This window comes from Nycticebus coucang, chromosome 6 (assembly GCF_027406575.1).
Source record: "Nycticebus coucang isolate mNycCou1 chromosome 6, mNycCou1.pri, whole genome shotgun sequence".
Lineage (NCBI taxonomy): Eukaryota > Metazoa > Chordata > Mammalia > Primates > Lorisidae > Nycticebus > Nycticebus coucang.
The window spans coordinates 42712563-42734943 of NC_069785.1; the positions used below are offsets into that span (position 1 = coordinate 42712563).

Consider the following 22381-nt stretch of genomic DNA (forward strand, 5'->3'; position numbering starts at 1 on the left):
AACAGGCTTGGCACGCATAGCCTAGGGATTAGGGGGACAGCCATATACACCGAACCTGACCCAGGCCTTTTAAACAACAATGACAACTGCACAACAAAAAAATGGCAGGGCATTATGGCGGGCTCCGTAGTCCCAGCTATTTGGGAGGCTGAGGCAAGAGAATTGCTTGAGCCCAAGAGTTTGAGGTTGCTGTGAGCTGTGACAGCATAGCACTCCACCGATGGTGACATAATTAGACTCTGGCTCTGCATCTGTACACAGTGGTTACAGCACTGGCTGAGGCTGGCTGGTTCGAACCTGGCCCAGGCCAGACAAACAACAATGATAACTGCAACCAAAAAATAGCGGGGCGTTGTGGCACCTGTAGTCCCAGCTACTTGGAAGGCTAAGGCAAGAGAATCGCTTAAGCCCAAGTTTGAGGTTGCTGTGACTGTGATGCCACAGCACTCTACTGAGGGGAACACAGTAAGACTGTCTGGAAAAAAAAAAAAAATAATGAGACTCTGTCTCAAAAAAGAAAAAGAGGGTCAGCACCTATAGCTCAGCTGCCAGGGCATCAGCCACATAGACCAGGGCTGGTGGGTTCGAATCCAGCTCAGGCCTGCCAAACAACAATGACAACTACGACAGAAAAATAGCCGGGCATGGACAGCACCTGTGGCTCAAAAGAGTAGGGTGCCAGCCCCATATACTGGAGATGGCAGGTTCAAACCCAGCCCTGGCCAAAAACTGCAAAAAATAAAATAAAAATAAATAAAAATAAAAAATAGCTGGGCATTGTGGCAGGCGTCTGTAGTCCCAGCTATTTGGGAGGCTGAAGCAAGAGAATCATTTAAGCCCAAGAGTTGGAGGTTTCTGTGAGCTGTGATGCCACGGCACTCTACCAAGGGTGACAAAGCGAGACTCTGTCTCAAAAAAAAGGATATCAAAGTGACCCCAGTATGTGGACTGGTCCTTTGGAGACAGGTGTAACAGCGAGGATGAGAGGTCTGCAGGACCATCACACACTGTCTCCTCTCAGCTGCCTAGATTTAGGATTAAGAATCTGCCTGGTAGGGGCGGCGCCTGTGGCTCAGTCGGTAGGGCGCCGGCCCCATATACCGAGGGTGGCGGGTTCAAACCCGGCCCCAGCCAAACTGCAACCAAAAAATAGCCGGGCGTTGTGGCGGGCGCCTGTAGTCCCAGCTACTCGGGAAGCTGAGGCAAGAGAATCGCTTAAGCCCAGGAGTTGGAGGTTGCTGTGAGCTGTGTGAGGCCACGGCACTCTACCGAGGGCCATAAAGTGAGACTCTGTCTCTACAAAAAAAAAAGAATCTGCCTGGTGGGCGGCGCCTGTGGCTCAGTGAGTAGGGCGCTGGCCCCATATACCGAGGGTGGCGGGTTCAAACCCAGCCCCGGCCAAACTGCAGCAAAAAAAATAGCCGGGCGTTGTGGGGGGCGCCTGTAGTCCCAGCTGCTTGGGAGGCTGAGGCAAGAGAATAGCAAAAGCCCAAGAGTTAGAGGTTGCTATGAGCCCTGTGACGCCACGGCACTCTACCCGAGGGCAGTACAGTGAGACTCTGTCTCTACAAAAAAAAAAAGAATCTGCCTGGTGAACTCACCTTTGGAAATGTACCAAGCAACAAAGGAAAAAACAGATGCCAAGATATTCTTTCCTGTCACTGAACAGATTCAAAGGTGCTCAAAAGTACAGTTAAACTACAAAAGCTGAGGGAAATCATGTAAAATGTTTTGCTTTTCTTAAAAAGAAAATAAGCTGTAATTCAACTAGAAAAAAAAAAAAGAATCTGGGCGGCGCCTGTGGTTCAAGGAGTAGGGCTCCGGTCCCATATGGTGGGTTCAAACCCAGCCCCGGCCAAAAAAAAAAAAAAAACTACGAAAAAAAAAAGAATCTGTTTTTGCAGAGTTCTTGAGTAAACAGCAGGGAAAGAGCTTCAGGCTTCAGCCCTATCTGGAGGACAGGGTTATGTGGCCTGTGTTAATCCCATCTCCCACAAAAGGCAGAGAAGCCAGCTCTTGGACTTTGACGTTTGTCCCAGCTTATTTTTCTTTCTTTCTTTCTTTTTTTTTTTTTGGTAGAGACAGAGTCTCACTGTACCGCCCTCGGTAGAGTGCTGTGGCATCACACGGCTCACAGCAACCTCTAACTCTTGGGCTTACGCGATTCTCTTGCCTCAGCCTCCCGAGTAGCTGGGACTACAGGCGCCCGCCACAACGCCCGGCTATTTTTTGGTTGCAGTTTGGCCGGGGCCGGGTTTGAACCCGCCACCCTCGGCATATGGGGCGGCGCCCTACTCACTGAGCCACAGGCGCCGCCCCCAGCTTATTTTTCTTATCTACTTGACCCTAAGAAGAAAGAAATGAGGGCATGAAGCAGTTTCTCAAGGGTACCCTGCCAATTTACAACTCCCTTTGCCACGACGTAGCCACTTGGGCTCAGGGCTGCCTTACCCTTTTCTTTCCTTGGAATGCCACACCACCTTCTCCCTGCTCTCTTCTCTTTCCCCACTCTATTTTCTTCTCTCTCTCTGTCTTCTTCTAAAAAGAGAAAATAAATTTTATGCTTTGATATCCCTAGCAGGGCGCGGTTTCTCACGCCTGTAATCCTAGCACTCTGGGAGGCCGAGGTCGGTCTCGCCTGAGCTCACAGAATCGGAGACGGGCCTGAGCCAGAGGGAGACGTGGTTTCTAAAAAACTAACCAGGCGTTGTGGTGGGCGTCTGTAATCCCAGCTACTTGGGAAGCTGAGGCAAGAGAATCGCTTGAGGCCAAGAGTTTGAGGTTGCTGTGAGCTACTACACCATCGCACTACACCGAGGGGGACAAAAGAAAAAAAAAATCCTAATCTTTGCCTGGAGAAAGCTTTCTCAAGCCGGCGTGCACCAGCTCATGCCCTAACAAAGGCTACAGACTATTTTAGTTTCGCTTTGCTTTTTGTAGAGAACCAGTTACAAGGCAGATAAAAAGAGTGAACTGTCAGATTTTTGAACACACGATGAGGGCGTGGACGCAAGGTTGTGAGCTCCTCGGTGGTGGCTGATGCCGGGAAAGTTGTTTCATTTGCCACAGGTGTTGCCTTGTGACCTCCCACGCGTGCGCCACGTTTCTCCAGCTGCACAAGAATCTCCTCCGAAGGGTAGACTTGGCACCCAGGCAAGCGCGCACTTTCTTGGTTTACCCGCAGGGCCACGGAGGTGCACTGATCCCCTTCAGTACTCGGGATTAGGGTCCGGGTGCGGGAATGCGCAGCGCTCAGGTATTTCGGCATAGTACCCAGGGCTACCCCCGGCTCCTGCCTGGTCTCCCGAGCGCTTAAGGAATGTCTGGAGAATGTCTTGGTGTGGGGAAGTTGGGGCCCACCAAAGCTGTAGAGGCATCCCTGGTTGGGGTGTGCTGGAGCTTAGGGAGGCCTCGACAAGATCGCCGTTTGCTCTCAGCTCTACCCCACAGGAATCCGGCGGGACGAGCAGGACTTTGGAACCCGATGGGGAAATGTTGCAGGAAGAGGGAGCGGGGTCAACAGGCAGGCTAGCGCCACGGCCTCCACAGTCAGTCGAGTCCGGCGGGTCACCTTCACCTCCCCGCCGCGGGCGCGCGCCTCTCCCCCCACACCTCCTCCCGCGGCTGGACTACCAGACGGAAGCCGCGTGTCAGTCCAGGGTCCAAGTCTACGGCCAGGAGGGCAGGGGCGGGCTCCGATCCGCCGAATGCCCGGCGCGTCACAGCCTCAGCTACTGATTGGCGGTCCACTGCGGTCACGGGCCAGGAGCCGCGGGATTGGCGCCGCCCGTGGTGAGAGCTGAACTAACGGGACTCCGGGCGGCGGGTCCAGAAGCAAGAGGGGCTAGTGTTGGCTCGGAGCCAAGAGCCGCAGAGTGGGAGCCTGACCGGGACACGCGCATCATGCCCTACCTGCTCATCAGCACCCAGATCCGAATGGTGAGTACTCGCCACTGGCGACTTGGGACCCGGTCCGGGCCCGAGGAGGGCTAAGACCGCGCCTTTGCACCTCCCTAACCAGCAGCGCCCACCGGCGGCTGCATCCGGAACCCGCCCGGACACGCCCCCTCAGCCCCGGAGAAGGAGCTGGGGAAGCGGGCGCCGCACGACCCTCGGGACTCAGGGAGCTTTGGCCGGGAAGAGGGCCAGAAGCGCGCGTCCCAGGGACTAGGCGACCTCCCAGAGCTTCTGGCTACCAGTGTGCAGGAGGGAACCAGGAAGCCCTGATCTCACACGTGTAGTACCTAGTGCCCTGCACAGAGCCGCTCCGCAGGAAAAAGGTGGAATAACGTGAGAGAAGCTGTTTAGTCCCAACGCACTAAACATCTGTGCCAAGTTCCTGGCCCATCCACTGCAACTTGGCACTTCTGAAAGCTTTTCTTTTTTAGAGACAGAGTCTTTGTCGCCCTCCGTAAAGTACTGTGGCGTCCCAGCTCACAGCAACCTCCAGCTCTTGGGGCTTAGGCGATTCTCTTGCCTCAGCCTCCCGAGTAGCTGGGACTACAGGCGCCCACCACAACGTCCAGGCTATTTTTTTGTTGCAGTTTGGCTGGGGCCGGGTCTGAACCCGCCACCCTCGGTATATGGGGCTGGCGCCCCTCCAGGAAGGTTTAAGAAAAGACGACCTGGGCGGCACCTGTGGCTAAGTCGGTAGGGAGCCGGCCCCATATACCGAGCGTGGCGGGTTCAAACCCGGCCCTGGCCGAACTGCAACAATAAAAAAAAAAAATAGCCGGGTGTTGTGGCGGGCGCCTGTAGTCCCAGCTGCTCGGGAGGCTGAGGCAAGTGAATCGCTTAAGCCCAGGAGTTGGAGGTTGCTGTGAGCTGTGTGAGGCCACGGCACTCTACCAAGGGCCATAAAGTGAAACTCTGTCTCTACAGAAAAAAAAAAGACGACCTTGGGAGGCGCCTGTGGCTCAAAGGAGTAGGGCGCGAGCGCCATATACCAGAGGTGGTGGGTTCAAACCCAGCCACTGGCCAAAAACTGCCAAAAAAAAAAAAAATTTAAAGAAAAGAAGACCAGGAAGAAGACATGGGGCCTTGGGGTTAGAGTACCATCCCAGAGTCCTCTGGGAGATTTTCTCATCTGTAAAAAGAAGGCTGTTGTTGCCCTGAAGTCCCCTTTTAACTTCAGAATGATGACTGTGTCCCCAGCTGGGTAGCAAGATGCTTCCCTCCCTGGTTCACCATGAGGCAGGAGAGGTCTCCACAGTGTCACCTGTGCAGTTGTTAAAATGCTGATTCCTGGGCCCCTTTTCAGATATCCTGAAACTCTATGTCCGAGGCTTAGGAATCCACACTTGGAAATGTCCTCCCCAGGTTGATTCATTTTTCAAAAAATATAGCTTTATTGTTATGTAATATACATACCACAGAATTCACCATTCACAATGTACAAGTCTTTTCCCCTAAAAGTGTATTCAGGGTTGTGCAACCATCATGATTCAATTCTGGACCATTTCCAATACCGGCAAAAGAAACGCTGTACCCACTAGCAGTCAATCCTCATTTCTCCCAATTCCCTCAGCCTTGGGTAACCACTAATCTTACCATCTGTGAGAATGTGTGCTCTCCTGTGTCTGGCTTCTTTCACTTATGTAATATTTTCAAGTTTCATCCACAGTATAGCATGTCTTAGTACTACATTCCTTTTTATTACCAATATGAAATTCTACTATGTGGCTATAGGACATTTTATTTATCTGTTATTAATCAGTTGACAAACATTTGGGTTAGTCCCACCTTTTGGCTGTTATTTATATTATGTATTATATACATATATATTTGTTTTTTTGTTGTTGTTGTTTTTGGCCGGGGCTGGGTTTGAACCCTCCACCTCTGGCATATGGGGCTGGTGCCCTACTCCTTTGAGCCACAGGCGTTGCCTATATATATATATATATTTTTTTTTTGAGAGTCTCACTTTGTTGCCCTCGGTAAAGTGCCATGGCATAGCTCACAGTAACTTCAAACTCTTGGTCTCAAGTGATTCTCTTGCGTCAGCCTCCAGAGTAGCTTGGACTACATGCACCCACCACAACAGCTGGCTATTTTTTTTTTTCACTTTTTTTTTATTATTAAATCATAGCTGTGTACATTGATATGATCATGGGGCATCATTCACTAGCTTCACAGACCGTTTACCAAGTTTCACATATACCCTTGTAAGATGCACCACTGGTGTAATCCCACCAATCCCCTTCCCTCTACCCACCCCCCCCTTTCCCCCTTCCCCCTATTCTTAGGTTGTAACTGGGTTATAGCTTTCATGTAACAGCTGGCTATTTTTTGATTAAAAAAACAATTTTTTTTTTTTTTTGAGACAGAGTCTCATTATGGCACCCTTGGTAGAGTGCCACAGCTCACAGCAACCTCCAACTCTTGGGCTTTAAGCAATTCTCTTGCCTTAGACTTCAAGTAGCTGGGACTACAGGTGCCTGCCACAACGCCTGGCTATTGTTGCAGTTGTCATTGTTTTAGGTCATTGTCATTGTCACAGGTCATTGTTTTAGCTGGCCCGGGCTGGGTTCGAACCTGCCAACTTCAGTGTATGTGGCTGGTGCCGTAACCACTGTGCTATGAGCGCCTAGCTCAGGTGGCTATTTTAAAGGCTGGGTCTCCCTCTGGCTCAGGGCAGTCTCGAACCTGTGAGCTCAAACAATCCACCTTCCTCGGCCTCCCAGTGCTAGGATTACAGGCATGAGCCACTGCACTTGGCGTTTTTTAGCTATTTTAAATAATACTACTGTGGGGCGGCGCCTGTGGCTCAGTCGGTAGGGCGCTGGCCCCATATACCGAGGGTGGCGGGTTCAAACCCGGCCCCGGCCAAACTGCAACCCAAAAATAGCCGGGCATTGTGGCAGGCGCCTGTAGTCCCAGCTACTCGGGAGGCTGAGGTAAGAGAATCGCTTAAGCCCAGGAGTTGGAGGTTGCTGTGAGCTGTGTGAGGCCACGGCACTCTACCAAGGGCCATAAAGTGAGACTCTGTCTCTACAAAAAAAAAAAAAAAAAAAAAAACCTACATAAATAATACTACTGTGAACATTTGTGTACAAGTTTGCACATGGACACATTTCATTTCTCTTATTCTCTGATTGGTACACATACACATGGGTGGTGGTGTCTGGCATGAAGGTGCCAATAGCCAGGCAAACCCCAGTTCAGTTTTAGGGGGCCAGGGAGGCTCCACATTTCTCCTCCTAATCACTGATGGGCTTCCCCAGGATCCTTACCACCCCCTCCAGCTTTTACCTGGAGCTCTTAGAGCCAACAGGCAGGGAAGGAAGGAAAGGTGAGGCCTGCCACCTCTAACTGGCAGCCAGCCAAGCAGCTACTATGGCTTACCTTACAGGAGGTGGGCCCCACCATGGTGGGCGATGAACATTCGGATCCAGAGCTAATGCAGCATCTGGGGGCCTCCAAAAGAAGTGTCCTGGGAAACAACTTGTAAGTAGGGGCATCCCCAATACTTCCTCCCTGCCAGCCCCTAGAGACTCACCCATTCCCTTTATACAACCACCAAACATCAGGACAGTGCCCAGCCTCAGAGCCTGCACCCTGGGGCTCAATTCCCTGTAGGATTGGTCCCATCTACAGCCTCCCTGCAACCCCCAAGGCTTGCTCCAAAAGCTTTTCCTCTGGAAAGCTTGCCCATCCTTAATAGAACCCCAAATCTGTCTCCTGGGCCTAGGATACTATAGTGGGCTATTCCTTGTCCTGCCTTCATCTCTAAGCTAGGCTCATCAGCAAAGACAGGCACACAGAGAAAGTTTCTGCCTTGATGAGGTGGCAGAGTGACAAACTTTCTGCTCCTAGAAATGGACAGAAGTTGGGCTCTGACTTCTAGCTCTGCTGCTGCCTAGGGATTTAGCCCCTTCCCTCGGCATACTTCACACCATTTCCAAGTCCAAACTGTGACCACTGCTTCCTTTTCTGTTCCCTCACCACTTCCTACCTATAGGCAGGAGCCCTGAGAAAAGATGTCAGAGTGAGGTCTAGTTCAAAGGGAAAGAGGAGGCTAGCTGATCCTAGTCCTTTGGTCCTTTGGGAAAAGGATGGTGAGCAGAAGCCAGCCAACCCCCTCCCTTTGCCAGGAGGCATTTGCCTCAGGATGCCCAGTTTGGGACTTGGGCCCTTTGCTTAATGGTCCTTCAGCATCAATTAAACCTGAAAGAAGGGAAACCAAGCATCTCAGTGTTGGGGGACGGCACACAGAACTAGGAGCTATTAGGGGTTAATCATTTTGCTCCAGGACTGCAGGATAGCCAGGGCAAGAGGCCCACAGGCCCAGGTGAGGAGCAAGTCCAGGGAGCACTCTTGTGGACAGCAGAATGCTCCAGGCAGGTGTGGCTGTTGTCAGACCAATATGGGGGTCTCTGTATGACACTGGGAAAGCTACTTAACCCCTCTCAGTTTTTCTTTTTTTTTGCGACAGAGTCTCACTTTGTCATCCTCAGTAGAGAGCTATGATGTCACAGCTCACAGCAACTTCAAACTCTTGGACTCAAGCGATTCTCTTGCCTCAGCCTCCCACATAGCTGTGATTACAGGTGCCCCACGATGCCTGACTATTTTTAGAGACAGGGTTTCCCTCTTGCTCAGGCTGGTGTCGAACTTGTGAGCTCAAGCAATCCACGCACCTTGGCCTCCTAGAGTGCTAGGATTACAGGCGTGAGCCACCACACCCAGCCACCCTCTCCGTTTTCTTTATGCATAAATGAGAACAATAACAATACCCACCCTAAGTTGTTGGAAAGAATAAACTCATGGGAACTGGGAGGGGCAGGGAATGTACCTTAGCCTGGCACTGAGCAAATGTCAGTCACCACGATGAGCGTTCCTGCCGAAGCCCAGCTTTTAGCAGACACTAGCTTTGTGTGGGGAGCTTGCTCTGTGTGCCCCCTCCTCACACCGCCCACCCTGGTCTCTTTTGCAGCTGTGAGTACTACGTCAATGACCCTCCTCGCATAGTCCTGGACAAGCTGGAACGCAGGGGCTTCCGTGTGTTGAGCATGACAGGGGTGGGCCAGACACTGGTGTGGTGCCTGCACAAGGAGTGACCTTCTCTCTGGAGTGACCCCTGCACAAGGGGTGCTCCTCTCTGGAGGGGCTGCCATGGGTCTTTTCCTCAAGCCCTCACCTTACTGATTGCCTTGCCCCCATCTTCCCAGATTGTCCTTGCACTTGGTCCATCCCCAACAGGTAGAGAATGGCCTTGGCAACTCTGCCTTGGCCACTGGGGGAGGGGAGCGCCCCTTGCCCCAGTGCTCCCAGCTGCCCTCCTGCTTCAGGCCTGACCTGAGGGCCGATGGCAGACCGTGTTCTGTGGGCAGGCTGCCCTGCTGTACTGGCACTCCAGTAGAGGATGATGCCAGGACTCGGCGGGTGGGTCCTGTGTAGCTTGTCCAAGCCAATAAAGAGCTGTGATGAGTGGTTATTCCTCTGCTTTGCTTGTGCCCTGACTCTCACGGCACAAGGCCTTTCCCTGGGGGTCTGCCCACTCCCAAGGAGGGACTCCAGGCCTGGGAGGAGCCCCAGGAGACAAGAGCCCAGCACCCTATCTGTATGTATGGAGTAGAAGTAGACTCTTAAAAAACATTTTATTGGTGATGTTTAAAGAAAGGGTTGGGGGCAGGCGGGCTGGAGCTAGATGCTACGTGGGCTGCCCCTCCTGGTCTTCCTGCTGCATCTGGGCAGTCAGCTGTTGTCGTTCAGCAGCCTGGCGCATGCGCATCATGACCAGACTCTCATAGTCCCTCTCTGACAACACAGAGCCCTGGGGACAGAGAGGGGACAGGGAGGGATTAGGGGCAGCAGGGCACAGCCTCCATGGACTCTAGACTTAGAGGAACCGAATGACCCTGGCATATCCTGGGATGCCACTCATCCATGTCCCCCCAGAGCAGGCAGGTTGTTGGGCTCCAGGCTGGCTTCTCAGTCCATCCTAAGTCAACCAGTTTTTCCCTCTCTCTGTATCCAAGCCCTTCATGCCTCCAGTTGGCCCTGGTTCACCTGTCCTGTGCAAATCACTTCTAGTGCTTTATCTAGCCAGGGCCTGCTCTCCCTTTGTTTCCTCTCAGCCCTTTATCTGACACTGCTTCCCTCTTGCCATGGCTTTTACTTCTTTTTTTTTTTTTTTTTTTTGTAGAGACAGAGTCTCACTGTACCGCCCTCGGGTAGAGTGCCGTGGCGTCACACGGCTCACAGCAATCTCTAACTCCTGGGCTTACGCGATTCTCTTTCCTCAGCCTCCCGAGCGGCTGGGACTACAGGCGCCCACCACAACGCCCGGCTATTTTTTTGTTGCAGTTTGGCCAGGGCTGGGTTTGAACCCGCCACCCTCAGCATATGGGGCCGGCGCCCTACTCACTGAGCCACAGGCGCCGCCCGGCTTTTACTTCTTATAAGTTTCCAAGGAAGGGAAGCTGTCTAAGGTACAGGGGTACCCTAGGCTCTTCCAGGCATAACCTCAGCACTGCTCCCAGCTGCCTGGCTCCTGCTGAGCATGCAGAAGGAAGCCCTGCCCTCCACACAGCCTCAGAGGCCTCACCTCAGCAGAGAGCAGTTGTGCAGCCGAGCTCCCTCCTAAAAATACACAACAGAGCTCCTGGAGGGCAGGGCCTGTGAATCTTTTATGATCTTGCCAGCAGTGTGGAGGATTGAGGAGTACTATGTTTTAATAATCAAAAGAATAATAAACAACAGCTCAATAGGCTAAGGCTGTGGTGTGGAGCAGCAGTGCCCCAGCAGATCCCTGAGCTGCCACCCCATGCCCTGATAATGTCTGCAGTGGGATTAAATCACTTCCTCCCTCAGTGCCACTGAAGCTGTGTGATAATCATGTGGTACCCACAACTTCTTTTTGTGTGTGTGTGTGTATTAAACATTTTATTTGAAGATTTTAAAGTAAAAAAAAAAGAAGCTACACAAATAAAAATTACATTATAATGGCCAAAGAGTATTCCACGTGACAAAAAAAAACCAAAACAAGTTTATAAAGTAAACATACCGATGTAGTATTTAATATCCAGTCCAGGGGTACCCACAACTTCTTAGAGAGGCATGAACCCCACCTGACTTGGCAAAGAAATGAGCCAGGCCAGGGGTTGTGAGATGTGGTGGCCTATCCATAGCTGGCCGAGCTGTTGAGCCCTGTTCTGTGGCACGCTACACTGCTGCCCTCATCGAACAAGGCAGGAGGAAGATTTGGTGGTCAGTGACCCAGGGAATAAGAAAGGAGTGGCTGAGGTTGAGATGCCAAGCCCTGGCCAACTGGTTTGGAGTGAGGGGTGTAGAGAAACAGGAAGTGTTACTCAGCCTGGATTCCCCCTGCTCCTCCTGACAGCCCCACCCCTCTCCCCACTGCTTCCCTCACAGCTAGGCCCACCTGCTAAGCTTGGCCCAGAGCAGGGATGACAATTCATGGCATCCTCACATGGCCCACCCTTTCATGGAAGGGGAACCCCAAAGGAGGATCAGTGTACAGCAAAATAGGAGGAAGGCCTTAGCCCTCTATTATGTTCTTCCTGCCAGGACGCCATCTGGGTAAAATGAGGGAGGACAAGGAACTGAACAACCAGACTAGATGGCAGGCCAAGGGGACATGAAGACACTTGGAGTCGCCTAGGCCTGCCCCCAGCCCTACCCTGAGAGGAGCCAAGCCCTTTACAAGTATGGGACTGCTCCCCCCGACTCCTGTAGGCTCTGCTAATGAGGGCCCGGCACCAGGGCCCAGGGCTGAGTCACCTGCACCAGTGGCAGGTCTCTTCCCTCCCTTACATTGGTTCCACACACCTGCCTTTCAATTAATTTCTACCCCCCTGAGCTCCTCCCACCCAGACACACTGTGGGCCGCAGAGCCAGACCTGCCCAGCCCAAGGCACTGGGGTTGTAATAAGAAAGGAAGCAGTGTGGTGACACATAAAGCAGTGCTGCCCCCAGATGAGTCCCCAGAGGAATGTTAAGCTCCTCATTGCCCTGGGGTGTTGGTCACAGCTGCCTCAATTCCTGCATGCGGATGCTGCAATTACCTAAGAGCATGAAACCAGGCTTCCCACCTGACTGAGTCAGCTGAAAACACAAACACATCTCCACGGCCACAAACAGCCAAGCCACTAATCAGAGTCCGGAGCTGCTGCCACAGAGGACACAGCCCCACACTGCCCTAGAGACGGCACACGGGCCGGGCCTGTCTGCCTCCTGCCTGACCCAAGAAGACCCATCTCTGCGGCCAGCAGGGCTGTTTGTCACTCCAGCTCCAGTAAGTGCTGCTTCTCTCTCTTGGGTTTTTTTCCACTGCCCTATCATGTAACCAGGCCACTCCTGTTCCTGTGGAGAACTTGCTGCCAGAACTCCTAGCTCTCTGATAGCCTAGTCAAAAACGCACCCTCTTCCTGGGACCTCCATCTCACCATTCAAGACTTAGCCAAAGGTACTGAGCAGAAAGAAACCCTGAGGCCTTTGCTTCTAGCCCACTAGGGCTGGCTCCCTAATTCTTGGCATTCACTGCCCCAGCAGGGACCAAAAGTTCACTGGCTGCTCTTGAACGCCTGTCCGCTGGCTGTCCTGGGCCTTATGGAGACCTGGCGGAAAGGCTCCTTCCGCAATGCCTCCTTCTTCAAGCGGCTGAGCCTGGGACGTCCACAGCGACTCCGGCGACAGGGCAGTGTAGTTAGCCAGGCCAGCACAGCTGGTGGTGACCATGAGGAGTACAGCAACCGAGAGGTCATCCGAGAGCTGCGAGGGAGGCCAGATGGCCGGCGCCTGCCACTATGGGGGGACGAGCAGCCCCGGGCCACCCTGCTGGCCCCACCCAAGCCCCCACGCCTTTACCGAGAGAGCTCCAGCTGCCCCAACATCCTGGAGCCCCCACCCACCTACTCTGCTGCCTACTCAGCCACCCTGCCATCAGCACTCTCTCTGGCAGATGCCCTACACCAGTACTCAGAGGAAGACCTTTTGGACACTCCCCACTTCCAGAGGACACCTGCTCCAGACCTCCATGATCCCTTCTTCTCCTTCAAAGTGGACCTGGGGATTTCACTTCTTGAGGAAGTCCTACAGATGCTGAGGGAACAATTTCCCAGTGAACTCAGCTTCTGAATGGGGTGAGGATAGGCAGAGCTGGGGTGACTGAAAGAGCCAGATCCTGAGACCCAGGAAAGGAGGAGACAATCATGGATTAAAGAATGGGCAACAATAGGAATCCAGGGCTCTGGCTACCCTCTACGTCCTGAACAGTTCTCCAAGTTACCCCAGAGTGGAGGGACAGAAGCAAGCTGGAAATGGTGGGGATGGGGGGCGGGTATCTTGTGGCAAGAGCCCTGAAGGAAGCTGGCTAGGCCTGGAAAGGGAGGCCACGCCCTGTAACCACAGAAACCAGGCAGAGGCCAGCAGAGCCAGAGAGCAGCATGGGTGAGTAAGGAAGTGGGAAGACCCAGACAGCAGAACAGATGGGTGCCCTGCACCAACTCCCTTGGAAGCCACTGTCAACAGAGCTCACAGGACAAGCCTGGGCAAAAGTGGTACAACCTAGGCCAATGAGGAAAGTAGGTAGACCTGAGAGGAGAAGGGAGATAGGCTTTACCCTGTCCAACCTGGTGGCCACTTGCTACATGAGGCTATTTAAATTGAAACTGAAATTAAACACTAACTTCTTCAGTTTCAAATGTGCAGGGGCCCCACATAACTAATGGCTGCCACACTGGATGATACAGAATAGACATTACCATCACTGACAAAGATCTACTGGATAGTGCTGGCTAGACCACAGCTTGGAGCCAGGGAAGCTGGCAGGGAAGGAGGAGGCATTCAGGGGCTGGGAGGGAAGGGAGAAGCGAGTAGAGTAGTAAGAGAGGTAGGTAGAGATACAGAGTGTAAGTTAGGAAAAAGGCCAAATAAACCATTAGCAGAAGAGGAGCCAGGCCACGGGAAACTCAACCTCCCAACACAGGTGCCTGGAGCAATCCCTGGTGCCAGAGGAAGGCAGCTCTAGGGAATACCAGCCGAAGGCACAGACATAGCTTGCAAAAGGGTGTTTTAAGAATTATCAGAATTATCAGGGAGCCCTTAGGAAATGCAGCAAAACAGTGGCACATTTCCTTTCTAGAAGGGAGGACTGGATAGATGATGCTCATCAAGTGGTGGAAAGGCACAGCTGGTCTCCAGAGACTTCCACCAGCACTGGGGAGCTCTGCCTTGCCTGAACCCCCTGAGAAGGGGCCTTCCAACCAAGCCAAGCCCACCCCATGGCCTGGCCAGAAGACTTAAAGCAAGAGCTCTAGCGGAATGTAGTGGGCTCACATAGTACTAGTCCTGAGGCCTCTCCAAGAACAGCAGAGGGGGACAGGGAAGCTTTGATACCCACCACCTCCCAACCAAAAACAGTGGCCTCCCCTTTCTTCCTCTTGTTAGAGGTCTAAGCTTAAAGGTTCCTTCCTCTGTGGATATAGGAGAGAATGAATAAAATTCTTTCTGACAACCTGTGGACTGTGAGTGCTAGGAATTAAATGTGGGGCAGGAGTTGAGGTCTCCAAAGCAAGATCCTGAGTGTGTGCTCCTCCCTGTTCAGGGTCTGGAAGGAGGCAGGTGAAGGGGCAGGGGGAATAAGGTGGCATGGCTGAGGGTAATGAGGACTCCCTCCTGCCTAGCAACTGGCCAAGGAAATTGCAGACAGGCCCCAGACCACTGCAGCAAAGGGAAGCAATCTGTCTCACAAAGGTGAGTGCAGGTGTGTCCAGGAACCCTATAGCAACAGCCTCCACATCCAGGCCAGAAAACACCAGGGCCAGGGTGGGAGGATGGGGGGCTGAGCATAAGCATCCATGAAGCCGCAAAGACAAACAGCTGGCACAGGGCCTAGCACCAGCTGGAAGGTCTACACTTCACCAGAAGTAGGCAGCACTCCAGGGTCATCAGGGTAGCAGTATTATTTCTTTTCTTTTCTTTTTTGCAACAGTGTCTTACTATGTTGCCCTTGGTAGAGTGCAGTGGCATCACAATTTACAGCAACCTCAAACTCTTGGGCTTAAGCAATTCTCTTACCAGCCTCCCAAATAGCTGGGATTACAGGTGCCCACCACAACACTCAGCTTTTTTTTTGTTATTGTTGTTATTGCAGTTGTCATTGTTGTTTAGCAGGCCTGGGCTGGGTTTGAACCTGTCAGGCCTGGTGTATGTGGCCGGTGCTCTAACCAGGCTATGGGCACCGAGCCAACAGTAGTACACTGTTTCCCCGAAAATAAGACTGTCTTATTTTAAGGTGTGCTCCCAAAGATGCGCTAGATCTTATTTTCAGGGGATGTCTTATCTTTCCTATAAGTAGGTCTTATTTTCGGAGGATGTCTTATTTTCGGGGAAACAGGGTATTATTTCTGAAGAGGAGATATTGCCTCTGACAGTCAGCCCCATCTGGGGCAGCCAGTATCAAAACCTGGAACACCGAAGAGGTAAAGAAGCAATCAGCTGCCCTTAGCAACTGCCCCTTCCTGCAGTGCAAGGTCAGCTCAGCTCCCAGTGCTTCACACCATACAGAACCTAGCAACCTGCAGGCCAGGAAGATCCTGGGTAAGGATGAGAGTCCCAACAGGAGGCCAGACGTGAAGGAAAGGCAAGGTCTAAGAATAGTATATAGAGGTGAGTCCCTCTGGCCCTCAAAGAGTAAAGGGTGAATGTGAAACCACAGCCCCGCCTACTCAGGTGGGTGGACCAATGAATCTCACTCTATGCCCAAAGACCTGAATCTGGAAGGAAAAGGCCCCTAGAGGAGCCCAAACCGGAAGAGCTAGGTTAGGCCTGGGTCCTTACCTTGGATAGGCCTGGGTAGCTGGGGCCCGCTGTGCCCTGGGGCTGTCCTTCCAACCAGGAAATCTTCAGAGGGTTATCAACCAGGCCAACTTCATTCTGGACAGCCAGCTCCTGCCAAATACAGCATCCAGTCCTGCGCCCATCCATTGGATCAGCTATAAAGAAGCTCTCTCTACCCCCACAGAAAGGACAGAAGCAGCATTCTTGTCCTCTCAGTGGAGCTGGGCAACCTCAGTAATCCTCAAATGATGGGGAATTAAAGCTTTATGGGAGCTTCTTATGGGAGAATGGTGGGGCTGTGTCTTCTGATTTAGGAGAGTAAAGAGAAGCACAAAGGGTGGGAAGGCAATGCTGGGGCTCACTACCTCAAGGGGTGCAGGGTGGAGGACATGAAGCCAGCCAGCAGGGAACTGAGTTATTCTGCATGCCCTCCACTCCCAGGGCATTTTCCCACCCATTCCTTCATATGCAGCACTTCTACCACCAGGAGCCAGGAGCCTCTGGGGAAGCCTTGGCTCTGAGCTGGCTCACATATCCCCAGGGAGTATGGATCATCTAATTCAGAGGGACCACAGAATTGGATCCCTGCCCTACAATGACAGGGCCAGCAGTGCTCCCAAGCCTCATGAAGCACTCACCGCAGCCTTGACAGTTGCAAACTCCACCACAGCAGTACCTGCCTTCTTACTGGAAAGCACCAGGTTGAGAACCTCACCATACTGTGGAGACAACGGAGTCCAGTAAGCATGGCTTGGCCTGTAAGATGGCCCAGCTCATGCCAGAGACAAGCCTTGGCTGCCCTGGGAGAAAACTTTTTTTTTTTAATGAGACAGAGCCTCAAGCTGTCACCCTGGGTAGAGTGCCATGGCATCACAGCTCACAGCACCTCCAACTCCTGGGCTCAAGCGATTCTCCTGCCTCCACCTCCCAAGTAGCTGGGATTACAGGTGCCCACCACAACGCCTGGCTATTTTTTGGTTGCAGCCATCATTGTTGTTTGGCGGGCCAGGGCTGGATTCGAACCGGCCAGCTCAGGTGTATGTGGCTGGCGCCTTAGAAGCTTGAGCCACCTTTTTTTTTTTTTTTTTTTTTGCAGTTTTTGGCCAGGGCTGGGTTTGAACCTGCCACCTCCAGCATATGGGGCTGGCGCCCCACTCCTTTGAGCCACAGGTGCCGCCCCCGGGAGATAAATTCTCATTGATAGGGTCCCAGAGAAGTAACATTGGAGATGGGAAAGAATCAAGTTTTTTTTCTAGGCATGCAGGACAGCAAAGCACAGATAAGGAAAGGACTGGCATAATCTAAAAGCTGCCTTGGCTGGTTGAAAGTAGTGAAGAGGATGGGGTTTTTGTGCCACACACCCACTTCCTCTTTCCCACCACAACCAATCAGCCAAGCCCTTTGCTTCTAAGGATGGTAAGGGATAGACTAGGCAGCAAAGGAGAGACCAGGTCAGAGACGGCACATGGCAACACAAGTGACATGGCTAGGGCCTGGGGAGAAGTCTCTGGGCTGTTTTTCTGTGGTCAAGACAAAAAAATGCAGGTAGAAGAGATGTTAAGGGAAGTTCAGGCATAGAGAGTCCTGGGGTGTGGGCTAAGATATGGACTGAAGTGACAGGAAAGAAAGGAAGTCAGCCAGGCAGACCTTTTGCAAAAGCCGCAGGAGGACGTCTTTGGAGTAGCCACATTTCGGATCATCCTCTTTCTTGCACTTCCATTTTAGCTGAAAAGATATTTACTGCTGACCCTTGGCCAAATGGTACCTAACTTCACGACTGGGCGTTACTCTGAGCAGGTATCTCTGAGTCTCCAAGGCACCTACAATCTAGAGATCACCACCAAAACATGGTTTCCCCTTGGCAACTGATAGGCAGGGTAGTCTGCTTGCCCCAGGAATGCTTTCAGCCCTGAGAAGGCTTCTGGGCAATGCTCCCCTGCAATCGTCAGGGCTAAGAGCAGCCTTTCAAGGCAAGCTCTGGGAATCAGACTGGTCTCCAGGCAGCTGGATGATGGCAAGAATGTGGCAGTGGTCCCCCCTGACTCCCCTTAGAGATCCCATGGCCCCACCAGAACCCCTCAGGCCACAGGATGTATCTGTTCTAGCTGAGAGGAGGTGGTTTGAGTATGAGGTGGCTGTGCTCACCTTTAGTTTGGGTGTTCCTTTGTCATCAGTATTTTCTGCCTTTCCTAGAAATATTGGGAAAAGAGGGTAGAATATGAGGGAGTGAGAGGTTCTCCCCAAGGAGATGCAGCCCAGAGCCAGAAGGACCTAGAAAATGTCACTCTTGAGCAAGGACAGTTATCTGCCTGGCTCTGGTGAGGACCTGATGGGAAAAATAGATGCAATGCCCCCACCGGCAGAGAAGCTGCCACCCGCAGGAGCACTCTGCCCAGCTGCCTGAGGGCCACCTGTCAGCACTCTCTAAAGGAAGAGCTACAACACCCGGTGAGGGCAGGAAGCACATAAATCATGCAGTTCTACTGAAACAAAGTATCCCTGGTGATCTGGTCCCAAATAGAGCCATCTCTGCTTGGAACTAAGACAGATGCAGCCAGGAGATCTCAGAGTAAAAAGCAGATAGGCCCCAGAGAACAGGCAGAAGGAAGGGATAGGTGGCATGGGCCAGAGTGGGATGCCCCAGGATTCTAGCAGGTGGAAGTCTCCATAGCAACTCCACCAAGCAACCAGTGTGGCCACCTGGAGCTGCCCTGGAAGGGGAGCTAGATGGATGTGATGGACTCTCACCTCTCAACCTATGGTCACTTTCCTGACGTATTTGCTCCCGGATCAGTCTCTGCTGTTCCTGCAATTGCCGGGAACCTTCTTCTCGTAGACGTTCAATCTGCAGAGCAGGGGGTGGAGGGGTGACAATTCTGTGCAGATCCAATTCCAGGTTGGCTCACCTTGTAAAGGTCCCTGGGAGGTTCCACCTGCAACTAGAGCTCAGCAACCTGTGGGTGGGACAAATTACCCAGATCCCACAGGAGGAGGAAAGAGCATACTCTCTAACCACGAGAGCCACCCAGGTCTACCCCCGCCTTCTCCTGCAGATGGCCCTCAGGCCAGTGTGCCCAGATGCTTACCTCTTGCTCGAGGGTTCTGCTGGTCCGGCTCTCCACCTCCTCCTCACTCCCCTGGGCCTGGGCCTGCTGTTCCCGAGCCTCTAGGTCTAGGCACAAGGTTACATGATCTAACTGCTAGTCTTTGCAATTTTATGTGGCCTCAGCCCACCTCAGCTCTGGATGCTTCCCCAAAGTCTTATACAGGATGAGACCATACAGTAATTCTGTCCTCCTCCTCCACGCCTACATGCCCCTGAGTTAATTTCCACTGAGAAAAATCATAACACAAAAGTATGGGTTCCAGTGGAGTGGCTAGGGGTCCGAAGAGTTAAAACAGTTCACACTGACCAAGCTGGTTCTTCCCAATCACTGCACAGGGGACAGTTGGGTACTTATACCAGCAGCCCAGGGCCATGTGTTAGGGATCCCAGTCCCAGCCGCTGGACTCTGTTGCTGAGTTTTGGCACCACAGCCTGACCTTTGGCCTTGATTCTTTTTCCACCACTGAGTACAAGTTCTCACTCTCTTCTTTACCTGCCTCCTCAATTCACATTTGCCAAGCCTCACTGTGGACTGGCTAAGTGGCTCCTACAGTGATGACTGTGGGATGGCATCACCCCAGGTTCTGGAGCCCTTCCTGTCTTCCAGAGAAAACTTGCTTGCAGCCAAATGTCATGCCAGTTGCTGTGACAAACCTTCCTCTCAGGCTTGGGAAGTTTGTAGATTGTGCACTTTACTCACCTAGAACCTTTCTTTTTAAATAGAAACAGAGTCTCACTTTGTCACCCTTGGTACAGTGCCAGGGCATCACAGCTCACAGCAACCTCCAGCTCTTGGGCTTAGGCGAGTCTCTTGCCTCAGCCTCCTGAGTAGCTGGGACTACAGGCACCCACCACAACACCTGGCTATTTTGTTGTTGCAGTCTGGCCGGGGCTGGGTTTGAACCCACCATCCTCAGTATATGGGGCTGGCGCCCTACTCACTGAGCCACAGGCACTGCCTGAACCTCCTTTTTTTTTTTTTTTTGTAGACACAGAGTCTCATTTTATTGCCCTCAATAGAGTGCCATGGCTTCACACAGCTCACAGCAACCTCTAACTCCTGGGCTTAGGCAATTCTCTTGCCTCAGCCTCCCAAGTAGCTGGGACTACAGGTGCCCACCACAACACCCAGCTATTTTTTTTTTTTTTTTTTGAGACAGAGCCTCAAGCTGTCGCCCTGGGTAGAGTGCCATGGCATCACAGCTCACAGCAACTTCTAACTCCTGGGCTCAAGCGATTCTCCTGCCTCTGCCTCCCAAGTAGCTGTGAGTGACCACAGGCACCCACCACAACGCCCGGCTATTTTTTGGTTGCAGCTGTCATTGTTGTTTGGCGGGCCCGGGCTGGATTCGAACCCGCCAGCTCAGGTGTATGTGGCTGGCACCTTAGCCACTTCAGCCACAGGCACCACCAGCTATTTTTTTGTTGCAGTTTGGCGGGGGCCGGGTTTGAACCCACCACCCTTGGTATATGGGGGCTGGCGCCTTACCCACTGAGCCACAGACGCCACCCCTCCTTTATTTTTTTAATAGAGAAATGGATAAATTCAGATGGCATACACATACATTAAAATATGTAGATATTGAATAGGCAAGAAGAAATGTAAAAAAAATTGGGTAAAGAATGCCTATCTTATTGGATTGATGAAAATGTTCTACAATTGATTTATAGGGCTGGGTGCGGTGATTCATCCAGTAATCCTAGTGCTCTGGGAGGCCGAGGTGGGTGTATTGCTTGAGCTCATGAGTTTGAGACCAGCCTGAGCAAAAAGCGAGACCCCATCTCTATTAAAAACAGAAAAACTGGGTGGTACCTGTGGCTCAGTGAGTAGGGCGCCGGCCCCATATACTGAGGGTGGCGGGTTCAAACTCAGCCCCGGCTGAACTGCAACCAAAAATTAGCCAGGCGTTGTGGCGGGCGCCTGTAGTCCCAGCTGCTCAGGAGGCTGAGGCAGGAGAATCGCTGAAGCCCAAGAGCTAGAGGTTGCTGTGAGTCCTGTGACATCATGGCACTCTACTGAAGGCAGTAAAGTGAGACTCTGTCTCTACAAAAAAAAAAAAAATAGAAAAACTGAGGCAAGAGGATCACTTGAGCCCAAGAGTTGGAGGTTGCTGTGAGCTATGATGCCATGGCACTCTACCCAGGGTGACAGCTTGAGACTCTATCTCAAAAATATAAAATAAAATAAAATAGGGGCTCAGCACCTGTGGCTCAAGCAGCTAAGGTGCCAGCCACATACACCAGAGCTGGGGGGTTCGAACCCAGTCCGGGCCTGCCAAACAATGACAACTACAACCAAAAAATAGCCAGGCATTGTGGTGGGTGCCTGTAATCCCAGCTACTTGGGAGGCTGAGGCAAGAGAATCACTTAAAACCAGGAGTTGGAGATTGCTGTGAGCTGTGATGTCATAGCACTCTACCCAGGGCAACAGCTTGAGGCTCTGTCTCAAAAAAATATATAAATAAATAAATAAAATAAAATAGGGCAGCACCCATAGCTCAGCAGGTAGGGCGCCAGCCACATACCTCCAGGCTGGTGGGTTTGAAACTGGCCCAGGTTTGAACAATAGCTAAAGAACAACAACAACAACAAAAATAGCCGGGCATTGTGGTGGGTGCTTATAGTCCCAGCTACTTGGAAGGCTGAGGCAAGAGAATCGCTTAAGCTCAAGAGTTTGAGGATGCTGTTGAGTTGTGATGCTACGGCACTCTACCAAGGGCGACATAGAGAGACTCTGTCTCAAATAAATAAATAAATAAATAAAATAAAATAAAATACATTTATAGTCACAGTTGCATCATTTAGTAAATTTACTAAAAATCATTAAAGTGTATACTTGATGGACTGACATTATGAGTTGACATATACAAAGAATACATCAATAATGCTGTTAAAAAAGAAGAGAAAAGGGTGGCACCTGTGGCTCAATGAGTAGGGCGCTGGCTTCATATACTGAGGGTGGTGGGTTCAAACCTGGCCCCAGCCAAACTGCAACAAAAAATAGCCGTGCGTTGTGGCAGGTGCCTATGGTCCCAGCTACTCGGGAGGCTGAGGCAAGAGAATCACCTAAGCCCAGGAGTTGGAGGTTGCTGTGAGCTGTGACGCTAGGGCACTCTACTGAGGGCAACAAAGTGAGATTGTCTCTAAAAAAAAAAAAAAGAAGAGAAAGTCTGAACCTCTTTGTATCCTTCTGAGAGAGCTTCTCACAGTGAAAGCTTTGGGCAGCAATGAGGCTCGAACAAATAAAAACACCCAGCTGGGGATGATGAATAAGACTACTGACTTTACTTATACTGTATGACTTTAAATTCCAACTCTAACAAGTTCTTAAACTTTTTTGCCTTGCCACTCCAGGAGGCGGATGAATTGCTTGAGGTCTGGAGTTCGAGACTAGCCTGAGCAAGAGTGAGACTCTACCTCGAGTAAAAATAGAAAAAACTAGTTGGGCATGGTGGTGCATGCCTGTAGTG

At 51.8% G+C, this 22381-nt stretch overlaps 3 protein-coding genes across 3 annotated transcripts in view; 2 read left to right on the plus strand and 1 right to left on the minus strand.

Moving 5' to 3' along the window:
• The first annotated feature begins 3357 nt into the window (after positions 1–3357).
• GCHFR (GTP cyclohydrolase I feedback regulator) lies at positions 3358–9432 on the plus strand. The gene is made up of 3 exons (XM_053595905.1): positions 3358–3939; positions 7352–7446; positions 8936–9432. The coding sequence occupies exons 1-3, from the start codon at positions 3904–3906 to the stop codon at positions 9057–9059; spliced, it is 255 nt and encodes an 84-aa protein (XP_053451880.1). The 5' UTR covers positions 3358–3903; the 3' UTR covers positions 9060–9432.
• Positions 9433–9545: 113 nt separating this feature from the next.
• Positions 9546–22381, minus strand: part of DNAJC17 (DnaJ heat shock protein family (Hsp40) member C17) — a 51357-nt gene continuing 38521 nt past the window's right edge. Inside the window, exons 5-11 of the mRNA XM_053595887.1 lie at positions 18891–18976; positions 18553–18649; positions 17950–17993; positions 17452–17529; positions 16443–16523; positions 15805–15915; positions 9546–9775 (exon numbers count right to left, since the gene is read on the minus strand). Coding sequence (XP_053451862.1) covers positions 9653–9775; positions 15805–15915; positions 16443–16523; positions 17452–17529; positions 17950–17993; positions 18553–18649; positions 18891–18976 — 620 coding nt within the window. The 3' untranslated portion in view covers positions 9546–9652. The remainder of the gene's footprint in view (positions 9776–15804; positions 15916–16442; positions 16524–17451; positions 17530–17949; positions 17994–18552; positions 18650–18890; positions 18977–22381) is intronic.
• C6H15orf62 (chromosome 6 C15orf62 homolog) lies at positions 10202–15344 on the plus strand. Its single transcript, XM_053595900.1, has 2 exons — positions 10202–12259; positions 12517–15344. Exon 2 carries the CDS (start codon positions 12574–12576, stop codon positions 13099–13101), a length of 528 nt encoding a protein of 175 aa, XP_053451875.1. The 5' UTR covers positions 10202–12259; positions 12517–12573; the 3' UTR covers positions 13102–15344.

What these genes read in the sequence shown, in the direction of transcription:
- GCHFR (XM_053595905.1), top strand. Translation starts at nt 3,904, where the DNA reads ATGCCCTACCTGCTCATCAGCACCCAGATCCGAATG. An exon ending in TCAGCACCCAGATCCGAATG is followed by an intron (nt 3,940 to 7,351) that starts GTGAGTACTCGC and finishes CTTACCTTACAG; the next exon opens with GAGGTGGGCCCCACCATGGT. An exon ending in AGTGTCCTGGGAAACAACTT is followed by an intron (nt 7,447 to 8,935) that starts GTAAGTAGGGGC and finishes TCTCTTTTGCAG; the next exon opens with CTGTGAGTACTACGTCAATG.
- C6H15orf62 (XM_053595900.1), top strand. Translation starts at nt 12,574, where the DNA reads ATGGAGACCTGGCGGAAAGGCTCCTTCCGCAATGCCTCCTTCTTCAAG.